The sequence below is a fragment of the Lampetra planeri genome, chromosome 13 (genome assembly GCF_965212315.1).
Source record: "Lampetra planeri chromosome 13, kcLamPlan1.2.h2, whole genome shotgun sequence".
NCBI lineage: Eukaryota > Metazoa > Chordata > Hyperoartia > Petromyzontiformes > Petromyzontidae > Lampetra > Lampetra planeri.
This window is the reverse complement of record NC_136119.1, coordinates 4,758,051-4,779,949: the sequence shown is the minus strand read 5'-3', so window position 1 is coordinate 4,779,949 and position 21,899 is coordinate 4,758,051. Positions and strand designations below refer to the sequence as shown.

The window sequence follows — 21,899 nt, the reverse complement described above, 5'->3', positions numbered from 1 at the left end:
GGAAATGTACGACTGTGTTTGGGTTTGTATTTCGGAGGGCAGGAGGGCGCACCACAAATTTACGTGCGTCCCTCATGAGCACATTTCTGTGGAGGCGGCTTCGTGTTGGACGTCCGTGGACCGCCGGTCTTTGTACGATTAACCCCAACGCTAGCACTTGTTATGCCAATGCATTTCAAGGCTGTACTGAAGCCTGCCAATTTATATGATTAGTGCCTCTGCTCGTGGCTTGATAGTGGCAGCATATAACGTTATAATAATACTTTTATGTACATCTCAGACTCTTATAGATGTTTGTTGTTTCCCCTTTGTGTTTGCTCTATAGTCTGCATTAGAAATACTGTACAGACAATAGCAGCCACAAGTAATGAGCAGTCACAGAAAATATTATAGCTTACTGCCACGATTTAATAAATCAACATTAGGGATACTTAATTTGCCATCTCCCTTTGGACGAGCAATGCTTAATATTGGTTGATCTTTGCTCATATTCCATTCCATGCCCATCTACATTACAACACAATTGCAATCTCTGTGTATTCGGAGCCACACTAAATTATTACACTGTGAAAAACGAACAACTATTTCATTGCAAAAACAGCAAAGGTGGTTAAAGGGAAAATTCTGATGGGGGAAACAGATAATGAACCACCTTGCAGCAGGCTCCGTGCAGTGACACCATTCAACACATAAATAGTTTCTTCTTCCAGACGCTGCAGTATATCATCTGATTAGCACACATAAGCAGCCTGTGACCTCCAACACAGCTGTAGGGCTAAGGCCAAATGAAAAAGGACTGCTGATGCCCCATGACCCGTCACCTTGTCTCGGAAAAGGAGAAATCCTGCTCGGGGAGTCGTTTGTCTTTGCTGGGAGCGACTCCGAGCACGGTACTAGTTTTCCACTACAGCAACAACAGCTTGTCACTTCCACCTAAGATCTCGAGGTGAGATTAATTATAACATTCTAATGTGGAGCGCAGACTCGCCATGCTGACCTTCGGTGATAGGGGACATGTAAAAAAAAATACCTGGCCTTTTGTCACTTAAATCAAATGAATAGCAGAGTGCAGATGCATGCAGTGAAAGCTCAAAGGTGGCAGCGTAGTGGATGTTGTGAGTGTGTAATTATGATGCAAACTGGGAAATATAACGCACTATATTCTTGGTTCTTTCGGTAAAGTCACGTGACTTTACCGAAAGAACCAAGAGTATGCATTCCTGCAGTCACGAAAGTTTTAAGTCAAAATTTAATATAACGCACTGTTAGTGCGTCGAACAGCTGCAGCCCGTTTTAATTAAGAATTATGACAATTACACCACAGCGTAAATCAATCATCTCACATCAGCGTCAAAACTGGGACAATGCAGAAACATTTCACATTTTACATTTAACTATGTTATGGGCGGCTTGACTAAATCTACGATTTGGGTTTAACAATGTCAAACATCCTTTTTAATAGCCCGTTTCTTTGTATTTTTTCGCCTATAAGAAACGCTGCATTTTTCATATTCCATTAGTATAAAGTTTTGCTCCGTGTTGAGTTGGGCTTTTACCAGATGTAGATACATTTTTCAAGGTTGTGGGGAGACGCAAACAGCAAAAAATACAGGGGAAAGGAAATACTGCCTATTTTAATGCCCAAAAAACAAAAAAAACGAGCACATAAATATTCCAGGAACACAGTGGCAATAATCCTCACTGGGATTCAAGTGGGCAAGTGCAACATGTTAATACGCGATTGCAATACACAGTGTTCAGTTTCTGTGCCCGCTTAGGGTGAAGGGTAGGTCGACCTTTGCCTACAGCTGCCTGCCAGGTTTTTATTCGAGAAGCCTCAAAAGGAATGGCTGCAGTCTATATGATATATACACACACGTGATGTATGTCAGTCCGATGTCCTTAATTTAACGATGTGACCGTGCATTGCGATTCATTATCTGTTTTGTGAAGGTGGTCTGAGTTATACGAGGCCAGATAAAAAAAACATGTATTCACTAGCCGTTGGCAATTTTTATCGGTATGAGATTTGGCCTATGATATCAGCACACTATTATGTAATCTCACGCACGATATTTAGGAAAAAATGTGTTTTTCTGAAATGCATCCTAATTTTTCCGAGCTATTTACTAAGTTGAAAACCTGCAGCAATCTGTAAATTGGGTTTTCATTAATAAATAGGAGAAATATCTTGACCTGTTTGGATCCAAATTGCCCTGTTTTTACCCAACACTGAAAAACCGGCACATTTTTTTTCGATTAAAATTTCCATTTTCCAAAAAATTAATAATTTCTAACAGCCTCAACTGATTTCATGAACTGTGGTAAATGCACCTATTTTGACAGTATCCTCCCAATTTGCCCAAATTGGTTATGTGTAGCTTGTTTTGGTTCAAAATATTCAACTTCATCCTATATGCCAAAACGCACGTATTTAACAAATATTACAGAACATATACATATTTATCCAGGTCATGTGCACATTTTACCCATCCAATCAATTTTCAAAATAACTTTAAATCAAATAAACATTTAACATCAGGGGTTGGCTCTCGCATATGTTGTAAATTTATTTTACCGTTTTCACTGGATACATTTGTAGTACTGGAACATAACCAGTAGTGTCACAAAAACAAATTCAAATGATGAATTTCTATTCCACATATCATCTCTGATTAACTATGTTTTCTTGAGCAGCCTATGTGCATCAGAGAGGTCATATACTACAACTACGTTGTCGGTAGCTCTGATGACATGCAGACAAATGTGATTTGGTTTTCGCCAAAAAAAAGATTCAGTTTGTAATGCATTTACTTGGGTTCAATAAAATATTTCCATCATCTTCATCATCATCAGCCACCATCTATTCACTGCTGGCTAAATGCCTCCCCAAACCTATGCCAATGCTCTCGGTCCTGCTATGTGATGATCCACCTTGCTACGGCACGCTGGGCTCATCTCGTCCCTCCCTAGCACCTCGGTAAAGTCATCAGGCCAATTATAAATATAAAAAAGTGAACTGGAAACACGGTATATTTTCACTGGCTCAGGGACCATAGCTGCAGTGGTGAGGATGTGTGATGCAGTGGTGAGGATGTGTGATGCAGTGGTGAGCATGTGTGATGCAGTGGTGAGGATGTGTGATGCAGTGGTGAGCATGTGTGATGCAGTGGTGAGCATGTGTGATGCAGTGGTGAGCATGTGTGATGCAGTGGTGAGCATGTGTGATGCAGTGGTGAGGATGTGTGACCCAGTGGTGAGGATGTGTGACCCAGTGGTGAGGATGTGTGATGCAGTGGTGAGGATGTGTGATGCAGTGGTGAGGATGTGTGATGCAGTGGTGAGGATGTGTGATGCAGTGGTGAGGATGTGTGACCCAGTCGTGAGGATGTGTGACGCAGTGGTGAGGATGTGTGACCCAGTGGTGAGGATGTGTGACCCAGTGGTGAGGATGTGTGACCCAGTGGTGAGTATGTGTGATGCAGTGGTGAGGATGTGCGATGCAGTGGTGAGGATGTGTGACGCAGTGGTGAGGATGTGTGACCCAGTGGTGAGGATGTGTGACGCAGTGGTGAGGATGTGTGATGCAGTGGTGAGGATGTGTGACCCAGTGGTGAGGATTGTGATGCAGTGGTGAGGATGTGTGATGCAGTGGTGAGGATGTGTGGCGCAGTGGTGAAGATTGTGATGCAGTGGTGAGGATGTGTGATGCAGTGGTGAGGATGTGTGACGCAGTGGTGAGCATGTGTGATGCAGTGGTGAGAATGTGTGATGCAGTGGTGAGGATGTGTGATGCAGTGGTGAGGATGTGTGATGCAGTGGTGAGGATGTGTGACGCAGTGGTGAAGATGTGTGATGCAGTGGTGAGAATGTGTGACCCAGTGGTGAGGATGTATGATGCAGTGGTGAGGATGTGTGATGCAGTGGTGAGGATGTGTGATGCAGTGGTGAGGATGTGTGATGCAGTGGTGAGGATGTGTGATGCAGTGGTGGGGATGTTTGATGCAGTGGTGAGGATGTGTGATGCAGTGGTGAGGATGTGTGATGCAGTGGTGGGGATGTGTGACCCAGTGGTGAGGATTGTGATGCAGTGGTGAGGATGTGTGACGCAGTGGTGAGGATGTGTGATGCAGTGGTGAGGATGTGTGATGCAGTGGTGAGGATGTGTGGCACAGTGGTGAGGATTGTGATGCAGTGGTGAGGATGTGTGATGCAGTGGTGAGGATGTGTGATGCAGTGGTGAGGATGTGTGATGCAGTGGTGAGGATGTGTGATGCAGTGGTGAGGATGTGTGATGCAGTGGTGAGGATGTGTGATGCAGTGGTGAGGATGTGTGATGCAGTGGTGAGGATGTGTGACGCAGTGGTGAAGATGTGTGATGCAGTGGTGAGGATGTGTGATGCAGTGGTGAGGATGTGTGACGCAGTGGTGAGGATGTGTGACGCAGTGGTGAGGATTGTGATGCAGTGGTGAGGATGTGTGACCCAGTGGTGAGGATGTGTGATGCAGTGGTGAGGATGTGTGATGCAGTGGTGAGGATGTGTGATGCAGTGGTGGGGATGTGTGATGCAGTGGTGAGGATGTGTGATGCAGTGGTGAGGATGTGTGATGCAGTGGTGAGGATGTATGATGCAGTGGTGAGGATGTGTGATGCAGTGGTGAGGATGTGTGATGCAGTGGTGAGGATGTGTGATGCAGTTGTGTGCATGTGTGACCCAGTGGTGAGGATGTGTGATGCAGTGGTGAGGATGTGTGATGCAGTGGTGAGGATGTGTGATGCAGTGGTGAGGATGTGTGATGCAGTGGTGGGGATGTTTGATGCAGTGGTGAGGATGTGTGATGCAGTGGTGAGGATGTGTGATGCAGTGGTGAGGATTTGTGACCCAGTGGTGAGGATGTGTGATGCTGCAAGTGGAACATGCCCGGGTGGGCTATCCCACTACTCCAGGACTACACATCTGACACCAAGGATACTTTGGCAAGACAGAGTGGGAATTCAAACGTGGTGCATTACAGCTAGTATTCCCACCTGTCCCAGTTTTCCTAGACTCGTCCACTTCTTTAGACCCACGGACTATGTGGAACATAGCGCCTTTGTGAAAGCCTTGCACTATAATGAGCATAACAATGATGCAAATGCCAAATGTATACCCAAGTCCGGTGTTTCTTGGTCAGGCTGTGTGTTGAGCATTTCCCCCCTCAAGCTTTCACCGCGTGCATCTCCATCCAGGAGGATATGGAAGGGGGGAGTATATATAATTGTAAGTGCTGGATCACCTAAGCGTGTTGGCCGGGTGGCAGGGGCACATCTCGTTGCACGCGATGCCGTAGAAGCCGTCGTGGCACACGCGGTCCTGGCAGCGCGTGCCGGTGAAGCCCGCCTCGCACAGGCACTCGCCGCTCACGTGGTAGCACTTGGCGCCGTTCGCACAGTCGCAGCGCTTGCCGCAGCCCAGCCCGTAGCGGCCGATGGGGCATTCTTCCTGGCACCTGCGTGGCGGTGGTGGGGTGGCAGGGGAGGGAGGGGCGATAGCGACGAGGCACGGTGCCGCGTGTGTGAAGCGAGCGTAGATCGGTTACGTTCGGCGCGGTGAGCGCCTGCTGCCTTGCAGCCACTGCTGTCACCTGCCCTCTTTTTTTTCCCCCTGGGTTGTTCTCGTCTTGAGTAAGCTGTCCTGGGGAATATATACGCATTGTATTCTAGGAACATTAACAGTCGAAATTTTTGACAGTTTTTGACAATATACCACTCAAGACCATGCATTTGTGTGTTGTTCTCCCCCTATTGCAAATTAGATATTCCTATTCACAAGGTATGTCCCAGTTTTTTTCAGCTCAGGTGGCAACCCTACTTGCAATCGGAGTGGGAAACTTTTTTAATGTCTGAGGGCCAAATAGGACTGTCAATATATCTATCGTGCAACTCCACATTAACACACACCACCTCAGTCGTCGCTTCCCTCGCTGCAAGAGGCCCCTGCCGTCTAAAGTTACTAAGCGTGCTAAAATGTTATCTTATAATTATTTTGTAATCGAGGTGTTTGTCTTGCCAGGCGAACATGGCAAGGTTTGCACCCTATGAATTTGTTAGATTGTTTACATCTGACTATAGCGAATAATACATTTATGACGCTGGTTTGTTCTCGAATTCTAAACGTTGTGGGTTTACTCTCCAACACACCAGTGTGCGGAACTACTCACGAATTGGCACGTTTTGTTTACGTGACATGCCTTACTAATTGGCTGTGTCGGGTGGTGACGGGTTTAACGACACATTTATATTACGCGAAAGCCTACGCGTTAAACTGACATTCATCATGGACTAGCAAAACATACAAAAAAATTGCCTGAATTAAAATATTCCACTCGAACAGGATACATGTGAATAAGATGCTTGCGGTGATGGATAATTCTCGTTTGTAGGCCGTTTAAATTCGGTAGCCCTCATGTGGCCGTGGGCTCTATGAAATTGAGTTGTGGGCCTGGCCTGAGAGGAACAACAGCAGCTGATTTTACGGATACATTTTGGAAATATTAACAACAAAAAACGTCATCGCGAATTTTGGTTTAGACCGCTTTATTTGCTTTAAGTGGAACGCTCATCGATAGTTATTTATCAAGTTTGATCTCAGGATGCAAACATTGAACCACGTGTGCAAGCATTCAATTATAATTTAGTATATATTTATTATTAAGCATCGATGCCTGTCAACCCATATGTGTTGCATGCAATATACGTAGACCACATGCAATTTGCCAGACAAATACCGCAGGTTATGCACGTTTGTATTTGTTAAACGGTTTATGTGTCTATATAATGCACGCTAATTTACCATAACTAATAAAACATTAAATGTTTATTCTCCTGTAACACATACAATTTACAAAGGCAGAACAAATAACCTTAACCCAATAAAATATCCAAAACGATGCAAATTTTTAAAACCAATTAACAGACATATGGGCGGGCTTAGCATTTCATTAGTTTCCATTGAATCGTTAACTTCTCATGTGTCATAACAATTAGGCAGCAAAAATGGTGTCCGTTAATCTACATCTATAAGGTGAAATGTGCGCGGTCACGTAACATTTCCAGTGGCGCAGGCATAAAAGCAACATTACACATCAGGGGATGACTTTCTTATATGTAGTAAATTCACTATATCGTTTCACCAGGGACTTTTACAGTGCTAATGCATAAACAGTAATGTCTCAATAGCACACAGAGATGACGAATTTCCTCTGCGACATATTATCGCTTTTGCTGGAACAATATGTTCTTGTGCAGCTCTGTGTATCAGACAAGGAGGTGTTACTTTACTATAATTCTGCGTCGTCAGCTGGTCCGATGGGATGGCAAAAATAATAATAATAATGAGTCAGTGGTGTTTCTCATCAACAAAAAAACATCGGAAAAGTTATGAAACAAATTTCTGTTGCATCACTAAAGTAACTGTATTTGACGGAGAATATACTACGGAAGTCGCAAGTATCTTGCGTTACATACCCAAAATATATAAATAATTTTAAAATGTGCAAAGAAAGCTATAGAAATGATAGAAAATTGTGCAAATAATCTGACAGTCTGGTTCCATTATTGCAGTGCAATTCTCACCAGCGGTATACTGCATAGCTTGGCAAAAAAAAAATGGGAACTCCTCGTCATTGCTACGTGGATTCGGAGGAGGGGGGAACTGCGGGTGGATAACGAATGTGGACGTCACGTGAGGATTCAAGACAAACTAACCACTGCTTACCGCCCTGGGCAAAGCAAATGCAGCATCCGTGGATTCATGCGCGTGGGCTTTTCGAAGGCGTTAAGTTTCGTTGAGGAGTTTATATTTGTGCAAATGAATCCCACTATTTCAGCGTTTGCGTGACCGGAGCTGTAATTGTAATTTATGATAAAGATATGCCTCTTTGGCAGAAAAGGTTTTATTTATCTTTAGGAGCATTATTAAACACTCGAGGATACTGTTATGCAAATGGAGATTTCATAAATAATGTAAAGTAATCAAAACCTCATAAAAAAGCCTCACATAAAATAAAATATTCAATAGTTTCCCACAAATTGGAGGCGAACACTCTTTTAAAGTGCCTTAATAATTAGTGCCAGCAATTTAAATCAAAACTTACAATTATTAATGAAATATTGAAATTATTATAATTAAATTTTTGCAAAACATGCTACATTTTCTTTTATTAAACATCCAGCTATAAAGCGTTGGCTTTGTTTATCGTAACTTTTGTTTTACTTATGGTATAAAATATATCACTACAACTTCCATAAAGATTTATATAACGAACAAAAACATTGCATACTCTTTGGTAACTTCGTTAAAGTCACGTAGGTGAAAAAAATTAAATTAAAATAAAAAATTAAGAATAAAAAAAATATAAATATCTAAATAAATTTTTTTTTTCACCCACGTGACTTTACCGAAAGAACCAAAGAGTATGGATCCTTGCAGTCGCGAAAACTTCAAACCTGGAAAAGCATTGCATTTATCAAGCTAGATTATGCATGCTTCTCTAATTTTGTATTAGTGTGCATCATCATTATCATCAGCCATGATCAATCCACTTTTTGACGAAGGCCCCCCCACCCCAAAACCATAATGCTCTTTCATGATCCTATGATGTAATCATCCACCTTGCACGAACATTTTCCACTTGCACTAACATCAAATGCAGTCGCTCCCTGGCAAAATGTTCGAGTGGGACAATCCATATGTCTGCCAGCTGCCGCGGCCAGATCAAGTCGCTCCAGAAGGCACAGCATTCTACCCAATGTGCATTTCATTGCAGTGAAAATAAACAAGTTCAAGTCGAGCTGGTGCAATCTTCCAGGGGAGATGATTGTGTTGGGGCACAGGCAGAGAATTGGTCAAGTATGGCACTTTGAGGTTTGCTTCTTGTAAACCTAGGGTTTACTTCTTAAACAGGCTTATGTATTGTTTATTTTGGCAGAGAGTTGATAGGCAACATTTGTATGTTCATCTCAAGGTTAGTGAGTCATCCGGTGGGTGGATTCACATGGAACCTATTGAATATCTCAATGGCTGCCAGTGAATGATGGAAGCAGGCAGTGGTGTTACTGCGTCGGCCATGGTTTGAGATTTGGTGACCACAGTCCAGTCCACACTCTGGGCTGTTCTTAATTGCCAATTAGTGTAAGAGATAGCTGCCTGATTTTCTTGCTTATCTGTCCTTATGAAACAAAAAAAAATAACTGCAATTAACTCTATTGTCGTGGGAGTTTTACTGGCCCTACCCAAGACTGCCTATCATACTCTTATGCAACCTAATAGCTCGTACAATAAGAAGTTAATCATACGAATGGGTGAGAACGACAGTTAAACATTTCAGTTAGGGATTGCTTAATATTGGACCATACACCAGGGCTTAACATTTTTGCGGGTTCCTATAGGAACGTCTCGTACACATAAATTTCAGTCCTCTGGACACAATGCTCATACAGCAGAGACGATATAACATTTCCTGCGCCACAAATCATTGTACACGTAATCGTAAAATGTCTACACTTCTTTAAATGATGCGTTGTGAGTGTACAACTGTTTGGATATTGCATTGGCAGGCACAATGTGTTTGTGACACTGTGTTCAAAACATGCAAGCATTATGGAATCCTAATTGTGTCCGCATTGGTGTCCTGTGGATCATTTAGGATGTGGCATGTTACAAGATGTAGTTCAGAACAAGTTTGTCCAACAGCATTGCTCAATGGTGACCAAAACAGGAACAAGGACTTGCGTATAAAGAAGCTGGGATGACATGCAAATAGCATTGTTGTCCCAGGTGGCCATAGCAGCTGTAGATGTGTGCTCGGTGGATGGGGTTTGTCCTGAACGTGACATTGCTCTTGGGAACATATGGAATTTAAAAGTTGAATTTCCTATGGGATATACCCTAAGGGTCACACTGTAGGGTAATATCTACACGTATTGCATTTTACAAAAAATATATTATATTATCTTAGACTCAAGCAATGTTCATTCTTTTAGAAGACGTCACGCAATAAAAATGCGCCGTTATTTTTAGGCCGAATAATTTTTGAATCGCTGAAAAAGTGCACGAAATCTGGCGTCAAGACTTGTGGTGCTGTGAACTCTTGGTTTTCCTATATCAAATTTCGTACATAATATCTCATTGGTTGATGTGTGATTTTATTTTAAATTGGGAGAAATAAAAAGCAACTAGGATTTCAGGAAATGACATTCTTCATGCCTTATGCATGCAAAAAACTTTTAAGAATATTAAAATTTGCTTCAAACTAAAGAACACTTTTTTGAATTGGTATATTTCTTTATTTACGTTTTCACTTTTTTAAAAATGTAAGTCATCAAATTGCAGTTTTCACTTGCAGTGACAGACTGACACAAAGTGAACCAGATGTCCTTCGCACAACACCAAAAAACCAATTTGTTGCGTCTTCTCCATCTTTCGACTTTCAGGAAAGATGGGGCCACATTTCCCTTTGTGTAGGCTCATTAGTTTTTGATGCCCTCAATTTTCTATGCTGAAAGAGATCAATTTTTAATCAGTTTTTGTTTCCGCAGAAAGCTACCAGTACTTTTTCATTACAGTTCAACATCATGCGAGCAATTGTCAATGAATACGTCAACGCAAGTCTTGCGATAACAAGCTGATCTTTTTTCATGTAGACGTACATTCTAAAATTATATTCCCGTACATCGAATGCCATGTGAATTCCACTTGCGATTGCTCATAACATAATTGACTCAGGCTTGCTATTATATCATGTATGTATATATATATTTTTTTCTCTCTGTATTATGCACTCATTTTAAACTCATTTATTTGGAATTAGGCTCCTATTCTTTTGAATCCTTGACAAACTGACCTTTACATCGAAAGTAATTAAAGTGAATAACCGCTGTGGCAGGGTGAAGTGAGGGTTTTTCACAGGTCAGGGCATTTGGATCATATGTGGACGACAACCTAACAATCACTTGTGTTAATAGAGGCTGGGGTACAAATGTGTTCAAAGTTAGTTAACAGGCAGGTGGCATGTGGTGGGGTAAAGTGTGGGCACTATGACCTCTCCAAGACATCTGGGCAGCGTGGAAGAGTAGACCAACATACCTTCTAGAGGGGCTCTAGAGCGATGTGTCGTGGAGGCCCTTCTGCCAGCAGTGGTGTGAGTGAGAAATTGTATGGCTGCACCTTTACCTTTATACAAATGTATTTTGACTGTAGGGGGCAGGGGGGGGTACATGCCTACAATCCAGCGATTTGGAGGCAGTGCTGGGGAATCGTTCTGAGATGATATTCATGAGACACTCAGCTACTGGTCAGCAAGGTGCACAGAGTAAATACTATATTTGTAAAGTGTACATACGTGGAACAATAGTGCATCGTCCACACTTGTGCATCTTTCTTACAATCAGTGGTTAAGGCTTCATAGGGTTTCTTATTTGGATAATATGAATGCTAGAACATTAAGTGATATATTTTAAGTGGTAAAATATTTTAAACGTAATGCAACTTCATTTCTTTTTCGCAAAACGTCACATATAGTTGAGTATATTGTGATTCCTTTTTGTCTTGGTTACTATTTCGACCCTGTGTCATTTTGGCTCTTTTGATCACATATTCTGCATTGCTTTGCGTCGCAGGTCTCCCTCAAACGAGAGGCCTTTAATCTCGACGGGCTATCAGCTGGTATATAAAGATTCTGATTTGATTTGACGTAAACAGCACAGCAATCGAGAAGACTGCCGACCAATCTGTGTGGAGCTTAAATAATACTCTGAGTTTTCTTCAGTCATTCCAAACTCCCCCCAATGTGTAAAAAAAGACTCGGAAAAAATAACAAAACTACTAAAAGAATACTCAAAAAAAGGTACCTGCCAAACATTGAAATGCAAGGTTCTCCTCAAAATGAGATATTCACGGTTGAATAAAAAACAGCAATTTCCACAACGACATTTATACGTTATGTAATGCTTGAGTCACTAAAATAACCGATACCATTTTTTTTTTAAATTGTAAGATGCTCCAGACAGTAAAAATGTGTGCCCGGTGTCATTAAAGTTATACAAATCAAACTCACACGCACCTACCAGATTACAATAAGATGCATCTCCAACTTTTTTTTTAAATATAGGGGGGAAAAGTGTGTCTTATAATACGAAGAATACGGTGTTTGTATTGCACAATGATCACGAATTAAATATGTTAGTCAATTCTGTCCTTCTAAATATCTTGTGAGGTCAACCAAGTTTCGAGAGCTGACAAGTTAGGTGGAGTGGGCTTCAGTACACAAGGTGATCACATGACACCTCCATAATAATGATCACAACAAACATCGTCATCATCATCATCCATAATAATTAATCTACTATTGGACGATAGCCTACCAAAGCACCAACTGATTCCGGTTGACATCATCTTGCACGGAATTGAGTGGTGACGAAGAGCTTACAAGAAACGCAAGCGCGCTACACTCAACGTGATGACCACATTACACCGACACAAGATGTCCACAACAAACATCGTACTTTTTTTTCTCTCCAAGGAGAAAAGGCACGTGTTTTTCTGCTCATAATGGGATAACAGACGTACAAAAGTCACAAGCCATGGTGTCCAGCAACAGAGCAGACCCAATAGTTACAGCAGCAGCAGCAGCCTCACTAGAATATGAATAAAACATGCTGTTCTCACCTATCTCCGGTGAATCCTGCTGTGCAGTGGCATTGTCCAGAAATGTGGTCGCACTGCCCTCCATTGTGGCACTGGCACTCTTGAGAGCAATTTATACCGTATTTGCTGGGTGGACAGGGCTGACCACACACAAACCCCTGCACCAGAGAGATAGAACAAGAAAAATAGAAAGCGCATTTTTTGTTTTATTGCAGTGTTCATCTTTAAGCAATGTCGTCCATAGGACAAAACAAGAACGTTTATTCACCAGGTGTAAACTAAGCTTCCATGCATGACAGCTGACACCGCTTCCTGTCACATAAATTAGCGACTAAGGCAGACAGGTTTTTTTCTTGCATTTATCTATACCATAAATCTGCATATTACTGTCAATAAATCCAAAGTGTGAAAGCTTTAATATTAAACATGTGACTGATAACACAGGCTGTCGCATCGAAGAAACATTTCATGAAATCAAAAGGGGCTTTAAAATAATTTGTGCTGCTGATTCATTGCATGTTTGTACCTGTCTTAACAACGGTGAACACAATACAAATTTAAGACTTTCCATTTTTCAACACAGAACTATGAATTTTCAGTTTTGAATTTAAACAAATCATATACATTACCTTGACATTTCTGCACAAAAATACCCTTAATTATAAAAAGTTCCACATTCTTCCGGATTTTTTTTCCAAGGGATGAACTTTATAACAAGACCACCATGGCATCCCTGTGTTTTTGTCATGTATTATTACATCCATAATTCATACAACATTTGCTGTATGTCTTTTATATTAATATTTAATGTGGTGTTTATTACAAGTTTTTGCATTTTCCAGGGCCCGGAGATATGAGCAGCTCATGCAGCTAAAACTAAATTTTTATAGAATGTTGGGGCTCACTTACTTGTTGGATTGTTTTGAAGGCTCCTTGGACTTTCCCCAAGTATCTAACACATCCAATAAAAACTAAAATACCACCCCAAGCTCACACTGCACGCGCACCCAGCCTCTGACCTCAACTTCAACCTACATCTCGCTCCCTCCATCCTCGTCGGCCTCATCCACTCATCTAATCGCCATGGAGAGTGTGTGCGCCTGTGTGTGGAGCGTCGGGGGGCGATAGTGCAACGGTTAGCGTGATGCACCACGAACCCGGCGACCCGAGTTTGATTCCCGCTCATGGCCAACGTGAGCGATGACCATCTGAATCGGTCTCCCCTAGGCCGACTCAGCCTTCAATGAGTACCTGCAGCAGTGTGTAAATAACAGCACTGGGGAGACAAAGGCAGCCTGGCATTGCGCCGGCCACAAACCCACCCTCTCATGTGCCGTGCCGGCCTGAGTAGGTGTTCACGGACAGTACTTGCTCCGACAGTCTGTTCAAGGCTATAGGGGGGGTTATCTTTGGCTATTGTGTGTGTGTGTGCGTGCGCGTGTGCATATATACCATCCAGCCCGCTGGGCAGGAGCACTCTCCCGTTACGTGGTGGCACACGCCTCCGTTCTGACACGGACATCGCAGCTCGCACTGGGCTCCGTGGCTCCCGGGAGGACAAACCTCCTCACAGCTGTCTCGGCACGCAAGCGCACAAGTGGACACGCGCACACACGCGCGCGCGCGCGCGCACCCCACGGGAACGACAAAATACGGTCAAACAATCACACCCATTTGTACAGAAAACGCGTAAGAAGCCTGCTGCCATCGACGTCAGCAGCAGAAACAGCAGCCATGCTAAATTTCGATTTAAAGCTTTCGTGACTGCAGGGATTCATCTTCTTTGTTCTTTTGGTAAAGACACGTAGAAGGGAAGTAATAAAAGAATTAAAATAAAACATAATAAAATTATTTTATTATATTTTATTTAAATTATTTTAATTTTATTATGTTTTATTTTTATTATTTTATTACTTCCCTTCTACGTGACTTTACCGAAAGAACCAAGAAGAAGCAGCCATGCTCTAACCGCTGCTGGACTGATGCCTCCGTCTGTTATGGTCTCGCAATGTAACAAGCTGCGAGCACGTGCACACGAGATGATGTAATCGCTCCGTGCCCTCGGTAGATATTCTCTCGGGTGTGGTTTGTCTAGACAACATTTCTAAACGACACGAAGACGACGTTTGATAATTCCACATGCGTGTATATGGGAGTGTCGTATGCTTGCTGCACAATACAATTATTCAAAGCTATAATAATCCTTCATCATATTTTACAACAGCAACAATGCTCTATTGTACGCACTATACTAAAGTACAATATATAGTGGGGTTTCAAATAATGATATAAATGTACACCCCTTTGTCAATCCACTGCTAAATGAACTGCTGTATATCAAATAAGTTCAGAAAAGGGCTGACAATAAACAGATATCATATGCCTTCAAAGGTACAATAATCATATTCGTCTTCTCCTGCCTTGGCTCTTGAGTTACAGGAACACGAATGTTTCCTACGCCACAATTTTCTGTCCGTTGCTGCATCTTTAAATTGAGATAACCTACTCTCAATCCAAAATTAAATCACAGGAATGTTATACTTGGAAGAAGATTAATTTTCTTCCAAACTATTAATATACCCAACGATAAAAACGAAACCTACACGAACGTAGCGTGTGCTTACTCATCTGCTGGTGTTGAAGCCCATGTGTGTTATTGAAAGTTAAAGTATACAGTTTTGTCGAGGGTCATTCATTCTAAAGTTCTGGCTAGAATCTCACTAAAATTCAATAACATCTCTGGCCTGCCTGAATTCCCACTATGCAGTTCATTCTGATCAAATTGGGCTTCTTTTTCTTTAATAGGGACTGAGGAACCCTATAACAAAATAGAAATAACACTGCATCTCAGAAAATATACCTAGATGCTCGTACCACACTTTAAATAAATGAATAATAATAATAAAACGAAAATAGTCTTTTTTTAATATGAGTATTTACTCAGGAAAGCCCCACCGAGTTCTGAAACTATTTTTGCAGGAAGACAGGCAGACGAAAATCAATCAGCATCATTAGTTCGAGCAAGCAAAACTCTTGACCAGTTTAGACATTCTGAGTCTCATCCATCAGAGAGGCTTACTAACTGGATCAGAGTCCAGAATTGTATTTTCCACCGAGTGAAGCCCACTGAGCTAAGATGCTCTTTGTCAAAAGCAGCTTGGCCCAGCAGACATCAACAAATGCTGCTGGGTTTTACCAGATGTGATTAGCGAGGGCACTCCATCTGTAAATCCGAAAGGCTCATAACTTAAACATTATTTATCATGGAGACTGAATGATCGTCTGTTTATATATGTTATCAACCATGATTCTCCACATCTACGCATAACGAGCAGTGCCGGATGCGATGTGTCTACCAACAAGGACCCGGACATGCTTCCTGCTGCTTGACCACTCGGGCGTTCATCTTTCTTGGCCGGCAAAAACCCTCACGCATATCGGCGATCCACCCACAAATTCATCATCTTCAGCGCTGCATTGCATTAAAAAAAATTCCGATGGTCCATACCCGATGGATTTTTTTGTTTTATTTATAAGGTTTTGATAAGAGTCTGCATCTGTGTAAAGGAAATTACTACTGGAGTTCTGAACAGCGGCAGCGGCGGTGGTGGTGGCGGTGGTGTCGGCGCAGTCACTCACAATGCACCGGTGAAGCCGGGCGGGCAGTGGCACTCGCCCGTCACGTGGTCACACGTGGCACCGTTCTGGCACTGACACCGCAGCTGGCAGCCCAAGCCGTAGGTGGTGGTGGGGCACGACTCCTCGCAGCGCCAGCCCTGGAAGCCGGCGGCGCACACGCAGGCGCCCGTGATGGGGTTGCAGCGCGCCCCATTGCGGCACTGGCAGCGGTTGCTGCAGTGGGGACCCCAGTGCTCGATGTCGCAGCCTGGAGTACACGCGGGGGCGGGGGGGGGTGGAGGTGGGGAAACACGACGCCAATTAGTGCGAGGCACGAAGTCCGCGTCGCGTGCCGACACTCCGAGCCCCCTTCGCCGTCGTTGCGCTGCATGGCGAGCGCGTCTTCCAAAAATATCCACACTCCTTGGTTCTTTTGGTAAAGTCACGTAGAAGGGAAATAATAAAATAAAATAAACATAATAAAATACAATTCTCACGACGTCTCGGCCACAACGCAAGCAGCCGTCCTCAGGTGAAGAACATGTCTGTCGGAAAAACAGCGTCTGAAGTCTTTTCGACAGCCCTGTTCTTCACCTGAGGACGGCTGATTGCGTTGTGGCCGAAACGTCGTGAGAATTTTATTTTATTATGTTTTATTTTCATTATTTTATTATTTCCCTTCTATGTGACTTTACCGAAAGAACCAAGAAGACGAATCCCTGCAGTCACGAAAGCTTTAAATCGAAAAATATCCACACTATTTTTTTTCACTGAACAAACGATTCAGGTACACACAGAGGGCACGCGTGGGAGTTGACACCAGTATTCGACACAATGCGAAGTACAATTATTATTACCAACGTCTAAAATGTTTTACCTGTCAATGCCATGCATTTCAATAAACTCTACATCCCTCGTGTCGACTTCCTTCATATCCACACTTTTTAACGACGTCCAAATTTGTGACTTCATGGAATGCACGAGGTGCTAAATAGTCGCAAATCTTTCCCGATAAATTTAAAATAAGGCCAATGCCGACGGATTATTGTAGCTCGTCGTACGTGTATATTTTTAATTTTTATTTCGCGTTTATTTTGTATTATGATTAAGTAAGGGTAGTGCTTGGATGGATTTCCATTTTTCCCTGGTGATGAGATGGTCAAACACAGAAAGGTGTTATATATTTAATCAGATTTATATAAAATTGGTTTTTGTACACTGGAAATTATTCATAGTATCTTTCAATGCAAATCCCGTTTTATGAAAGCTAAAAATTGTGTTATTCTGAAGGTTTGTATATTACCATATCTGTAATGGAATCACTAAATTGTGTGTCAAGGAATTCAATGCTGCCTAAACTTATTTCTCTCATTACATCTACAGATCCACGTATCAAAGTGAACTAAGGAAGGAAGAGAATTATCTCCTTCTTGGCGTCCAGCTGATTAAGCTGCGATCAAAGGAAGGTCACGGCCCATAATTGCTGTCCAATTTAAAGGGGGAAACAAATAAAGCAGCAAAACACAGTTTCCAAACACCGCAATGGAATCTGACACTGACGCTACGGAGTGACCGTTATCGCACTGGGCTTGCAGTCCAAATGTCGCCGGTTCAATCTCCCAGCATGGAAGTTCAAACAGCGGTGTGAGTCTCTTAAATCTCTCCACCACCCGGCATTACTCTTAGCCGATCAGCAGGTGGCATGCGGGTGGGGTAAACTGTGAGTACGCTTGCCTCTTCCGAGTTCATCTGGTGGGCATGGAAGAGTGCGGTAACCAAAGAAATACCCACGAGCGAGGCCATCTCAAGTTCCATCTCGCAGATGACATTTCACCAGCAGCGACGGAAGCAAGCAACTGCAATGGAATCTCGATGTCAGTCCGCATGTACATTACCCCAGTAGGCACATGCATTGCACTAGGGGGCTGAAAGGTACTTATTACGCACTTTGCTGTAGATATGAATTATTGGCATCATCATAAACGCTCTTGTTTTCACACCGATGTGTACTTAAACTAAATTAAAACTGACTAAACGTTTTATTTTACCGGGTAAGGCCCACTGAGCTACATAGCTCTTTTTCATAAGTAACCTGGCCACAAATGATAGCCCAAAAAGTCGCTTATCACGTAGAAATGTATAGCATGCAAATACTCTAAATGCATGTTGATTCTAAATGTGGAGGGAAAACCAGAGGACCCGGAGAAAAATCTACACGATCACAGGGAGAACATGCAAACTCCAAATATATAGGTGTCAGGGTCGGGATCAAACCCCCGACCTCCTGCATACTGGGCGAGGTAATTAACATCTCACCACGGCGACGAGAGGATACTCGTGTGGAGTCACCGTTAGTTAATGCCCTTGTTGTGATGGTGTGCCACTACACTGCTGTTTTTGGAAGCGGAACAAAAGTTGAAACCTATTTCGCTGGCGTTACCCAGAAAAGTTTCACCGAGTCTCAAGGCTCTTTTTCAGGAGGGTTCTGCCAAGTTTTGCATTAGGGGGGCGATGATGTTGCGGCTATGTGTAATGCCATTTGAGTAGTTTGCAGGTAATTGGAATGTTTGGCTGAGACTAGTTATATTGGTATGTTTTAGCAATGGGGAGATATTGGAGGAAACCCATGCACAACAGGGGGAGAACATCCGTGACTGCAGGAATTCATAATCTTGGTTCTTTCGGTAGCTACATCTGGAGGTTGGCCCTCTTTTCTTTCCACCTGAAGAAGACCGCTTTTGTTGCGATCGAAACGTCGTGGGTTTTTTTGCTTTAAATTTAGATTTTTGCTTGTTTACTATCTCCGTGACTTTACCGAAAGAACCAAAAATATAGAGGGAGAACATACAAATTCCACGTCGAAAGGCGCACGAGTCGAGAATCGAACCCAAACAATTCTTCTCGTGACACACACTGTGCCATCCTGCTGCCCCATCAAGAACAATTAACCCAAATTTACAGATCTTTATCAAGCCACTGCTGTGTCTCTCACGGGGGTTGTTTGACCATCCTTCACCATGCCAGTCAGTGAAGGTTAAAGGAGGAGGAAAGATGCGTCCCAGACTGACTGCGATTTGAACCTTACGAACGAACATTTTGGAATGTTTAGTCATATTCTGCGTGGCCTGTGTTTATATGTTGATGCCAAACCTGAACCTATACATAACATTGCTTGTAGTTTCGATTTAAAGCTTTCGTGACTGCAGGGATTCATCTTCTTGGTTCTTTCGGTAAAGTCACGTCGAAGGGAAGTAATAAGTAATAAAATAATAAAAATAAAACATAATAAAATAAAATGTATTATGTTTTATTTTTATTATTTATTACTTCCCTTCTACGTGACTTTACCGAAAGAACCAAGAAGATTGCTTGTAGTTGTATTATTTTCATTCATCAAAAAAGTAAGCGGTCATTTCAAGCCTGGCATACTTTTCAACTGAGTGTACTGCGCATCACTTGCATCAGTGTGTACTAGTTCTCAGACAAACAATCAAAATGTAAATAAGACGGTGGCTATAATTGTGTTCACAACCACTGCACCCACCAAAGTACATTTTTTGCTTTTGTAAACAAAAGTCATCTATAGCATACAGCATGTAATTTGGCTGAGCCGTAACTTTGTATTCTTTTTTTTCACAGTACAACAAAAGGTCACAATTTGCGATGATGGAACGGTGGGGGATAATGGCTCTCAGGTGGTTTGTGAATACAAAGCTGGCACGGCGTGGTACGCTGGTGGCACTAAGCAATACAAGTGTGGGCAATATCTGGGCGACAATGGGAAAACTGAAATTAACACACAGCCAATGGGACGACCGTGAATTGGGCTGTCTGCAGCCTCATGGTGACTCGGAGGGGAGTGCAACTGGTAAGGAATCTGTAATGAATAAAAAAAAAACGCATTCTTGTCAGAAGTAATATTGAAACAACGAGTAAGCATTATGTGTGCAGAGTTAGACTGCGGGTGCCACCAGGAAGGGTATCGTTGTGCGATGAGAATTCAGGCTGACCGAAGGTCCTTCGTCGTTTTTCGTGACCTTGCCTCACTGCATTACTAATGAGCCGCAAGTTTCCTCCAGAGCTCGTCAAATTGTGCTCTTGTTTTTTTCCCCATACATAGAAACCCACTTTTTTTTTGTTAATAAGAACGACTCGAAAAGACACCTCCTTCATACTGCAAGCCATCAAAATAAGCTCAGCAAAGTACGACTGCTAATGCTATGCAGCAGTGTTAAAAATAAGATTAAATACCTTTAGAGGCATATGCCAGAAAAGTATTTTAACAAATCATAATATTATTGAATATAACCTTCATACGTGTAATTATCAAATTAATGAATATGACCCTTTATAAATGTTGAATAATTTATGTGGTGTTTCCTCTTAACTCTTATTAACATTAAATATTCAGACTTGCCTCAACACGTTTCAGTACTGCACGTGTAAAATGTTATAAAGAAAATGTATCATATACCTTCATTTTGGTAAATTTATCGGGCTGTGAAAAAATACGAATAAAAATTGCAAAAAGGTAGCATTGTTCATTAATCCTTTCAATATGAAGTTGGGTTATCTGAAGGCTTGGTGAGATCCATTCCACCTGTCCAATTTTTGACGAGAGCAGCTTGGAGTGCAAACAATACCGGCACTACGGGCTCGCTGAGAACTTGAAGAAACATCAAATATCACCCTTCCAGATCTGCAAGCCGCCTTGTGTCAACATAACGGCTAAATCCGCTAAAAGTGTCTCCAATGAAATAATAATAAAAAAAAATCACCGCTTGCGAGCCCCCCCTGCTGAGGCTGCCTCATTGCTGGCGAGCAACACAGCAAGGCGCTTTGGTGCGTGAAGAGAATAAATAATAAATATGCGCGAGACGACCATCGCGGTGCCATGCATAAGTAATTAGGCACAGGTAGCGAGCGGGGCCTCGCCACAAGGGATGTTACTGCACACAGCGATGGATTCGAGTCGCCGTGGCTCGCTTCGCAGTGCAACGTGGTTTAATTATCCACAATAGAGGGGTTTTTCTTTTGGGGGGGAGGGGGGCGGTTAGATCGCGTAAATATATAAATGTGTCGTTAAAACCTGCCACCACCCGGCACAGCTAACTAGTAAGGGTTGTCACGTAAACAAAACGTGGCCAATTCGTCACTAGTACAGCACTAGTATATAGTCATATAGTGTAGTGTATAGTAGTGTATAGTGTAGTGTATAGTAGTGTAGTGTATAGTGTAGTATATAGTAGTGTATAGTACTGTATAGTAGTGTATAGTGTAGTGTATAGTAGTGTATAGTGTAGTGTATAGTGTAGTATATAGTAGTGTATAGTGCAGTGTATAGTGTAGTGTAGTGTATAATGTAGTGTAGAGTAGTGTAGTGTATAGTGGAGTGTATAGTGTATAATGTAGTGTATAGTGTAGTATACTAGTACAGCACTAACCGGTGTGTTGGAGAGCCAAGCCACAACATTTACAATCTGAGTACGACGTTTCGCCAGTAATTACAGCTTGCTTCATCAGGCGACAGCCAGATTTGTGGAGTAGTCTAACTGTTTCGTTCGTTATATAGAGGCGTTTAACCGCCTTTAATTC

The 21,899-nt window shown here is 42.4% G+C and overlaps 1 protein-coding gene across 2 annotated transcripts in view; it reads right to left on the bottom strand.

Moving 5' to 3' along the window:
- Positions 1 to 21,899, bottom strand: part of MEGF10 (multiple EGF like domains 10) — a 106,229-nt gene that overhangs the window by 44,686 nt on the left and 39,644 nt on the right. For both annotated transcript variants that reach the window (XM_078599926.1, XM_078599927.1), the window contains exons 5-8: positions 16,326 to 16,572; positions 14,139 to 14,259; positions 12,708 to 12,844; positions 5,278 to 5,490 (exon numbers count right to left, since the gene is read on the bottom strand). In XM_078599926.1, the coding sequence (XP_078456052.1) occupies positions 5,278 to 5,490; positions 12,708 to 12,844; positions 14,139 to 14,259; positions 16,326 to 16,572 (718 nt within the window). The remainder of the gene's footprint in view (positions 1 to 5,277; positions 5,491 to 12,707; positions 12,845 to 14,138; positions 14,260 to 16,325; positions 16,573 to 21,899) is intronic.